Here is a 10,377-nt window from a genome sequence, read left to right as displayed (position 1 = left end):
TTTCAGCCTTTTTTTATTTGTTTAGCAAAAGATAAAAAACCCCAGTGGTGATCAAATATCACCAAAAGAAAGTTCTATTTGTGGGAACAAAATGATAAAAATTTAATATGAGTACAGTGTAGCATGACCGCGCAATTGTCATTCAAAGTGTGACAGCGCTGAAAGCTAAAAATTGGCCTGGGCAGGAAGGGAGGAAAGTGCCTGGTATTGAAGCGGTTAAATACCTAGAGTCAGCCTTGCTGGGGAGGGGTTGTCGGGTGGAAGAACTGGGAGATGGAGTACTAGCTGTTGTGGCCCTTGTCCCCAGTCTGGGGGGGGGTGACCTTGGGCTGGAGCTTGGGAGTGGAAGGGACCCTTATACAAACCACAGGGGTGCCCTGACCAGGAGCAGGAGAGGGCAGAGGAAGATACTGCCAGGCAAAGTCTTCAGGAGGGATCCACCAGGGGTCAGTGAAGTGAGTGGGAGGCACAGCATCAGTGCATGCATATTAGTGCCCCCTCATCAGTGCCACCTCATCAGTGCTCTTCAGTGCCGTCTCATCAGTGCCCATCACGGCAGCCTATAAGTGCCCGTCAATGCCACCTCATCAGTGCTGCCAATCAGTGCCCATCAGTGCTGCCAATCATTGCCCATCTGTGCTGCCAATCAGTGCTGCCAATCAGTGCCAATTCATCAGTGAAGGAGGAAAATTACTTATTTACTAAATTTTATAAAAGAAACTAAGAAAAACTTTATTTTTTTCAACATTTTCGGTCTTTTTTCATTTGGTTAGCAAAAAAACACTAAAACCCAGTGGTGATTAAATACCACCAAAAGAAAGCTCTATCTGTCCCCCAAAAAATTGATAAAAATGTCATATGGGTACAGTGTTACATGACCGCGTAATTGTCATTCAAACTATGACAGCGCTGAAAGCTGAAAATTGTCCTGGGCAGGAAGGGGGTGGAAGTGGCCGCTGGCTAAGCAGGTGAAGTCCATGATGTACATCCTGAAACCTCTGCTGTAAAGATACAGATTGCAAAGAAAATACCCCATGAAAAGACGTATTACAACAAAGTATCATCTTTATTGAAGGCACAAGTGATGATTTGTGCAGAGAATTAGTTCTCTGGGTTTACGACTTTCCCCAAGAAGAGAACATTTTTGGTTACGTGGTCATAAACATTATATAAGAACTGATGATCAAACGTAATCTGCGGAGGAAGACTCGTTGGAACGGCCTCCATGACAGTGGCCCCAGCAGCCTCCGACCCCCTCTCATCCACATTGATCTTCACTTTGTGAACAGCCTGAGCGGGGAAAAAAAAAACTGTTTTAAAAATCCATTTTATACCACAAGACGAAATATTTTTGTAAATTTAAACTTCAGATATACAAACCACGTTATAACAAACCTGTGTAATCCTTTAAGATTCGGTTCACATCTATGCAGGTTGCAGTTGATGCGTTTTTGGTGTATTTTGCATTGTTGACATATGTTTGCTGCATTATGCTTTTTTTGGCGTTTTTTTTTTTTTTTTGGGCTAATAGGAAAAGTATGACTGTGCCCATTATGAGGGGTTTCCACCATCCCTGTGCTGAGTTCCCGGGTCTGTGCACCCGCTGTGTCCATTATGAGGGGTTCCCACCATCCCTGTGCTGAGTTCCCAGGTCTGTACACCCGCTGTGTCCATTATGAGGAGTTCCCGGGTCTGTACACCCGCTGTGCCCATTATGAGGGGTTCCCACCATCCCTGTGCTGAGTTCCTGGGTCTGTACACCCGCTGTGCCCATTATGAGGGGTTCCCACCATCCCTGTGCTGAGTTCCCGGGTCTGTACACCCGCTGTGCCCATTATGTGGAGTTCCCACCATCCCTGTGCTGAGTTTCCAGGTCTGTACACCCGCTGTGCCCATTATGAGGGGTTCCCACCATCCCTGTGCTGAGTTCCCGGGTCTGTACACCCGCTGTGCCCATTATGAGGGGTTCCCACCATCCCTGTGCTGAGTTCCCGGGTCTGTGCACCCGCTGTGCCCATTATGAGGGGTTCCCACCATCCCTGTGCTGAGTTCCCGGGTCTGTGCACCCGCTGTGTCCATTATGAGGGGTTCCCACCATCCCTGTGCTGAGTTCCCGGGTCTGTACACCCGCTGTGCCCATTATGAGGGGTTCCCACCATCCCTGTGCTGAGTTCCCGGGTCTGTACACCCGCTGTGTCCATTATGAGGAGTTCCCGGGTCTGTACACCCACTGTGCCCATTATCAGGGGTTCCCACCATCCCTGTGCTGAGTTCCCGGGTCTGTACATCCGCTGTGCCCATTATGAGGGGTTCCCTCCATCCCTGTGCTGAGTTCCCATGTCTGTACACCCGCTGTGCCCATTATGAGGGGTTCCCACCATCCCTGTGCTGAGTTCCCGGGTCTGTGCACCCACTGTGTCCATTATGAGGGGTTCCCACCATCCCTGTGCTGAGTTCCCGGGTCTGTACACCTGCTGTGCCCATTATGAGGGGTTCCCACCATCCCTGTGCTGAGTTCCCGAGTCTGTACACTCGCTGTGCCCATTATGAGGGGTTCCCACCATCCCTGTGCTGAGTTTCCAGGTCTGTACACCCGCTGTACCCATTATGAGGGGTTCCCTGAATCCCTGTGCTGAGTTCCCGGGTCTGTGCACCCGCTGTGTCCATTATGAGGGGTTCCCACCATCCCTGTGCTGAGTATATAAACCAGGTCTGTAAACCTGCTGTGCCCATTATGAGGAGTTCCCACCATCCCTGTGCTGAGTTCCCGGGTCTGTACACCCGCTGTGCCCATTATGAGGGGTTCCCTCCATCCCTGTGCTGAGTTCCCGGGTCTGTACACCTGCTGTGCCCATTATGAGGGGTTCCCACCATCCCTGTGCTGAGTTTCCAGGTCTGTACACCCGCTGTGCCCATTATGAGGGGTTCCCTGAATCCCTGTGCTGAGTTCCCGGGTCTGTGCACCCGCTGTGTCCATTATGAGGGGTTCCCACCATCCCTGTGCTGAGTATATAAACCAGGTCTGTAAACCTGCTGTGCCCATTATGAGGAGTTCCCACCATCCCTGTGCTGAGTTCCCGGGTCTGTACACCCGCTGTGCCCATTATGAGGGGTTCCCTCCATCCCTGTGCTGAGTTCCCAGGTCTGTACACCCGCTGTGCCCATTATGAGGAGTTCCCGGGTCTGTACACCCACTGTGCCCATTATCAGGGGTTCCCACCATCCCTGTTCTGAGTTCCCGGGTCTGTACATCCGCTGTGCCCATTATGAGGGGTTCCCACCATCCCTGTGCTGAGCTAGCAGCCATAATCCCAGTATTTTTTTTTCAGCTGGCGGCTGGCTTTCTCATGAAAGTGGTCCAAGCAGCCCATTAGCCACTGGATCGCATTCTGATCTGTTTCTCAGGCTTACCGCTTTTACCGGCACACCCGAGAAGCAGTCTGAAGGTGCAGCCAGCTGGTCACAGATGCTACCAGAGACTAGATCGTCTCTATGACCTTGTCGCACCAGAGCGCCGTCATGACACTTCCTGTCTAGGGCGTCAGTAAACATTTTGTTTAAAGCAAGAATTTTTTTTTCTTCTGCTTTTAAAGGCAAAGAAGAGATTTTGGGGTTTTTTTTACCTCCAGATCTCTCTATAAAGTGGACCTGTCGTCCTTATTTCTATTACAAGGGATGTTTATATTCTTTATAATAGGAATAAAAGTCATCAAAAAAGCAATATTTCCAGCGCTGGACCTCCTCTGGAACTGGTAACCTGTAAAAACGGTCACCTTTGGAGATTTTTAAGTACCGTAGCCTGTCACCATTCCGCATGCGTGCGCAATTTTAAAGTGGGACATGTTAGGTATTTATTTACTCAGCATAACATCATCTTTCATATTTCATTAAAAACATTGGGGTATATGTTGTGGGGATTTTTTTTATGCATTATATTGTATTTGTTCCAAAAAAATTGAGTTTGAAAAACCGCTGCGCAAATACCGTGTGACATAAAAAAATTGCAACTTTCGCCATTTTATTCCTTAGGATCTCTGCTAAAAAAATATAAATTTTCTAGCAAAAAGTACTGATTTAACCACTTCCCACCCGCCGGCCCTCAAATGACGGCTGGGCGGCGCGGCTTTCATTCTGGGTGGACGTCACCAGGGAAATGCCAATCAGTGCCCATCCCCAATGCCTGCCAGTGCCATCAGTGATGCTTATGAATGCCATCTATCAGTGCCGCATATCAGTGCCCATCAGTGCCACGTATCAGTGCCCAGCATTGCCCAGCAGTGCCGCCTATCAGTGCCCATCAGTGCCGCCTATCAGTGCCACCCATAAGTACCCATCAGTAAAGCCTTTCAGTGACCATCAGCGTTTCCTATGAGTGCCCATCAGTGCCCACCAGTGTCATCCATGAGTGCCCATCAGTGCCGCCTATCAATGCCCATCAGTGCTTCATATCAGTGCCACCCATCAGTGTTGCCTACCAGTGCCCATCAGTGCCGCCTATCAGTGCCCATCGTCAGTGCTCGTCGGTGCCCATCAGTGCCACCTCATTGGTGCCACATCATCAGTGCTGCCTTATCAGTGCCCATCAGTGAAGAAGAAAACTTACTTATTTATAAAATTTTATAACAGAAACAAAAGAAAAACTTTTTTTTTTTTTTCAAAATTTTCGTTTTTTTTTTTTAAATTTGTTTAGCAAAAATTAAAAACCCCAGAGGTGATCAAATACCACCAAAAGAAAGCTCTATTTGTGGGAACAAAATGATAAAAATTCTGTTTGGGTACAGTGTAGCATGACCGCGCAATTGTCATTTAAACAGCGACAGCGCTGAAAGCTGAAAATTGGCCTGGGCAGGAAGGGGGTGTAAGTGCCCGGTATTGAAGAAGTTAAACTTGTAAACAAAAAGTGCCAGAAAAGTCCTGGTCTTCAGGTAGTTAGTAAGACCCCCTATATATTCAGGAGTCTCATACGTCCTTTTAATTTTTTAGCAATGAATACTCCATAAAGTAGACATAGGACTCGCTCTTACCAGGTTTCAAGTCCTAAAACCTTACCTCTGATTCCTCGCTATAGGGACCATCGCTCACATTGTATTTATTTTTGATGATCCCATTCTTCACCCTCCCCCCAAATTTGTATCCTTTAGATTTTAACTATTAAAAAAAAAAAAATAAGACTAAATTCACCTGTGATATTTTCAGGTCCGGAGCCCCAGTGATTCCAGAAAAATCCGCGCTGTTGGAAAACATATCAACTATTCCCATTTTAGGGAGGACTTTTTTTAGGTCAACATCGCCAGCGACGGTAAACTTGGGGATGCTGAGATCCACGAGGCTGTGGGATGATAAAAGAAACAAGAGGAGGGATGATACCGATACAAACAGTATTTGAAGAATAAGTGCAACAAGTTTTTTTTTCAGGCTATTTTACTTTTATTTTTAATGGGTGATCCTGCCAGTAGCATACACCCCAATTCCAAAAAAAGTTGGGCCGCTGTGTAAAAATCGACATAAAAACAGAATGCAATGATTTTCAAATCTTATAAATCCAGATTTTGTTCACAATATAAAAATAGAAAACATATCAAAAGTTTCGACTAAGAAAATTAACTATTTAACCACTTGCCGACCGGCTCACGCCGATATACGTTGGCAGAGCGACATGGGTGCGCAAAATCATGTACCCGTACATCGCTGCGGCATCAGAACAATAAGATTCTAACTGCTCAAAAGTCCTGGGTATTCTTTGCTGTATTTTTCTTTCAAGATGCACTAAATATTTTCAATTGGTGAAAGGTTTGGACTGTAGGAAGCCAGTTAAGACCTTGGACTCTTCCACTAGGAAGCCATGCTGGTGTCATAGATGCAGTATGCGGTTTAGCATTGTCTTACTGAAATATACAAGGTCTTCCCTGAAACAGACATTGTCTGGATGGGAGCATATGCTGCCCTAAAACCTGCATATATCTTTCATTATTGATAATGCCTTTCCAGATGTGCAAGCTGCTAATTCCATACACACCAATGCTCCACCCCCATACCATCAGAGATGCCATCTTTTGAACTGAGCGCTAAAAACAAACCAGAAGGTCCCTCTCCTCTTTAGTTCGAAGAACGTGGTGCCCATGGTTGCCAAAAAAGAATGTCAAATTTTGATTCATCTGACCACAGGACAGTTTTCCACTTTGCAACGGACCATTTAAAATGAGCTCTGGCCCAGAGAACAGTTTTCTACTTTGCAACAGACCATTTTCAATGAGCTTTGGCCCAGAGAACAGTTTTACACTTTGCAACAGACCATTTTAAATGATCTTTGGTCCAGAGAACAGTTTTCTACTTTGCAACAGACCATTTTAAATGAGCTTTGGCCCAGAGAACAGTTTTCCACTTTGCAACAGACCATTTTCAATGAGCTTTGGCCCTGAGAACAGTTTTCTACTTTGCAACAGACCATTTTAAATGAGCTGTGGCCCAGAGAACAATTTTCTACTTTGCAACAGACCATTTTCAATGAGCTTTGGCCCAGAGAACAGTTTTCCACTTAGCAACAGACCATTTTAAATGAGCTTTTTCCAGAGAACAGTTTCATACTTTGCAACAGACCATTTTCAATGAGTTTTGGCCCACAGAAGATGGCTGTGTTTCTGGATCATGTTCAGATATGACTTCTTAAAAACAAAATCTGCTGTGCTAGGCTAAAGCAGTCTACATACAATTTGATCTTATTTCCTTCCACCTTGGGAAGCCTTCCCGGCCAGCAGAACACCATAATTACTGCTGGCAGCTATAGTTGCCAGCAGTAATCGAATGTAAAGCATCAGATGGGCTGATTGTACGCAAGTCGATCAATGGATTAATTTGGGTACAATCAGCTTGCCCATAGATGGATCAAATCTGGGCCAGATGCTGAACTGGCCAATTTCAATCCATGTATGGCTTAAGTTTACACTTGGATCTAAACTGACGCACCTTAAAAGTGATCTGCATATGGATCATTTTATGAGAAGGTGCGTAGGTGATATGACACCTCCTCACTGCCTCATTTAACCCCATAAATGCTGTACCAATGTGCCACAATCTTGTGCATTGCACGGGGTTGTGGGACATCCCAAAGGAGGGGGGATTACGGTGTGGGGTTGTTTTTCAGGGGTTGGGCTTGGCCCCTTAGATCCAGTGAAGGGAACTCTTAAGGCGTCAGCATACCAAGACATTTTGGACAATTTCATGCTCCCAACTTTGTTGTTCCAATATGACTGCACACCAGTGCACAAAGCAAGGTCCATAAAGACATGGATGAGTGAGTTTGGGGTGGAGGAACTTGACTGGCCTGGCAAAGGATGGGCCAACTCAATATTGAATCCTACGGACCAAGACGGGTATTCCATTAAAGTTCATGTGAGTGTAAAGGCAGGCGTCCCAATACTTTTGGTAATATAGTGTATATACCACTTCTGATTTTGCACATGGTCACACATTCAATGTAAGGACCCATGTCAATGGGCGTTGGGCTTGCGTTAATGCAAAGTTGACATCAGACATGGACAAGTATGGGTACGCAAAGCCTGTATGAAGCAAACAAAATTCTGTTGTTACAGGTCCTAATACAGCGATCATTCTCTGTAACGTAACCCTTTGCGCCTCCACACAGGTCCCTACAATCACATTTTGGCAGCAGACCCATAAGGTGACCCCGCTGCACCCAGTTGCACTTCAATTGATTATGAATTTCCTAGACCAGGGTTCTCCAAACTTTCTAAGCAAAGGTGTCCATTTACTGTCCTGCAGGCTTCAGGGGGGCCAGACTGTGGTCAATGGGAGTAGAAAATGCCCCGTCATCAGTGCTCCATCATTGGATTTAAAGGAAGGAATAGTGCCCGATTGTTGGTATCAATGGAAGAATAGAGCCCCAGTGATGGTGTCAGTAGGGGGAATAGTGCCCCAAGAGCCAGATAAAGGCAAGCAAAGGGCCACATCCCGCCCCCCCCCCCCCCCAGGCCACAGTTTGGAGACCCCTGTCCTAGACAACTGCAATATCAAAATACAAATGCCAATCAATAGCACCCATGTGTGTGTAGTCAATTGTAGACAAGATCATCGTAAAGAAAAAGTGCTCTTACGTTCTCTGACAATGACTTATAAATTTCCTCACTAAGTCGGATTGATGTGATTCTACTTCCTTCATTTTGCCTTCTTTGGGTAGGATGAATAAGGCGGAGGCGTTCCCTTTGTAAGGCACAGATACAAGGGTGGCTTCATCCAATTCTGCTACCTTGTAAAAACCAGTCTTGGACATGAAAGGCACCTTCACCGTAAGATTCTTATTCACGTGAAAATCTCCTTCTTTGGTAAATTTCTCATCAAAAGGTTTTTCCCACTTCCCTAAGAATGAATGATCAAAAAAAAAAAAAAGTTAAAGTGGTTCTAAAGCTTTTTTTTAGTATTGAAATACCAAACATATCTACAGTACACTTACTAGACATGCAATTCATTTTGTTCCGAATTCGTTTTTCGACAAATTTCATTCGGAAATATTCTAATTAACGAAAACCGGTTTAACGAATTTTTCTGAAAATTCGTAAATTTGAAAATCTGTAAATTCAGAAATTTGAAAATCCAAAAAAAAAGAACGAAAATCCGAAAATTCAAAAGAAAGAACATCCCAAAATAAGAACGAAAACCCAAAAATTAACTAAATAATAATAATAACTATTACTAACTACTACTAAATTATAGGTGTTGGAATTTCCTTTCAAATTTGTCTGTTAGTGAATGTAACGAATACAAATTTATCCGAAGTTACGAATTATCTAAACAAATGGAACATAAAAATTAATAATAATAATAATAATAATAATAATAAAAAGGTTTTACTATTATTATTATTTATTATTATTATTTTGTTACATTCCATCCATTTATATGCGGCATTCGTTATTTCAGATAATTCGTAACTTCGGATAAATTTGTATTTGTTACGTTCACTAAACAGCCAAATTTGAAAAGAAATTCCAATGCCTATAATTTAATAGTTATTTATTATTAGTTATTATTTCACATTTTCGGATTTTCAAATTTCTGAATTTCCGAATTTACAATTACCGCATCTAAACGCATTGAACATAACAAATTCAAATCCAAAGTTACGAATTTATTCAAAATAAATATAACGAATGACCCAAAAAGGAAAAACAACCAAAACGAATTAAACGAAAACGAACAAATTTTTTGGCAGTGCGCATGTCTAATACTTACCTGCTCTGTGTAATGGTTTTGCACAGAGCAGCACAGAGCATCCTCCTCTTCTGGGGTCCCCCCACCATTGCTCCAGGCCCCTCTGGATGCCCCCCAGAAAGCCCTTTTTGATGGGGGGGGCACCTTGCGTGGTCATTCCTGAGCCCCGCTGCCGCGTCCATTGACACAGACTTGGCCCCGCCCCTCTGGTTCTGTGTGACAGGATTTGATTGACAGCAGCGGGAGCCAATGGCTATCAATCTATCCAATGAGGAGGGAGACAGCGGCTAGAGCCGCTGCGCTCGTGCACATCGCAGGATCGTGTGTTTGTACCCATAGTACAGCCCAGAAACAATTGTGCGCATTTTGCTTCTTTTTTTTTTTTTTTTTTTTTTAATGCTACCTAAATCACACTGACAATGATACTAATTAAAAAAAAATCCTGTCCAAAAAAAAAATACAGAACCTGACCTTTGACCTTGACATTTGACCCTGACCCAAACACTAACCATGGAAGGCACTGACCTAGATCAAACCTTCATCTAGGTATTTTTTAAATTTAATTTAATTTTCTTTAATTTTTATTATTTTTTTTTTTCTTTTTCTTCACACACTTTTTTTTCTACCTCTGCAAGAACAGAATGGGTGGGCGGGTTCCCAGTGACTGATCACTGTGATAGCCAGTCAGAAGCTATGAAAGAGATCAGATGACCCAGAATCGACCGTTCCGTGTCCCGGTTATTAGAACAGTATATATATATATATATATATATATATATATATATATATATATATATATATGGCAAGTGGTTAAGGGGTCTATTGCTCTCTATTTTACATCCCCAAGGCAATCCTTCCAGGGATACAGAATTCATATTAAAAGCCACCCTGAAAGATTTCATTTACATCTATTTAACCACTTGCTGAACATCCACAGTACATTTCCTGGTGGCAGCCACCACAGGCAGGCCAAATCACTTTTTTGTACGTAATTTAGCCTCTTTCGGGGTTAGGGGCTTGCTGCACGCCACACCCGTGACCGATGTGTCCACTGGACACAGCAGATTGTGGATGCAGATAATCACAATGTAAACAAAGTTGTTATGAATACATTTAATTCATAACATTATGTATTTTTTTGTAGACTGATGC

General features: G+C 43.9%; 1 protein-coding gene across 2 annotated transcripts in view; it reads right to left on the bottom strand.

Moving 5' to 3' along the window:
- Positions 1-1,047: 1,047 nt before the first annotated feature.
- Positions 1,048-10,377, bottom strand: part of LOC141117411 (alpha-1-antitrypsin-like) — a 53,961-nt gene continuing 44,631 nt past the window's right edge. For both annotated transcript variants that reach the window (XM_073610266.1, XM_073610265.1), the window contains exons 3-5: positions 8,112-8,373; positions 5,182-5,329; positions 1,048-1,290 (exon numbers count right to left, since the gene is read on the bottom strand). In XM_073610266.1, coding sequence (XP_073466367.1) covers positions 1,102-1,290; positions 5,182-5,329; positions 8,112-8,373 — 599 coding nt within the window. In that variant the 3' untranslated portion in view covers positions 1,048-1,101. The remainder of the gene's footprint in view (positions 1,291-5,181; positions 5,330-8,111; positions 8,374-10,377) is intronic.

Source organism: Aquarana catesbeiana, linkage group LG13 (assembly GCF_042186555.1).
Source record: "Aquarana catesbeiana isolate 2022-GZ linkage group LG13, ASM4218655v1, whole genome shotgun sequence".
Classification (NCBI taxonomy): Eukaryota; Metazoa; Chordata; class Amphibia; order Anura; family Ranidae; genus Aquarana; species Aquarana catesbeiana.
Note: the sequence above shows the minus strand (reverse complement) of the source record. Positions and strands in the feature narration are given on the sequence as shown.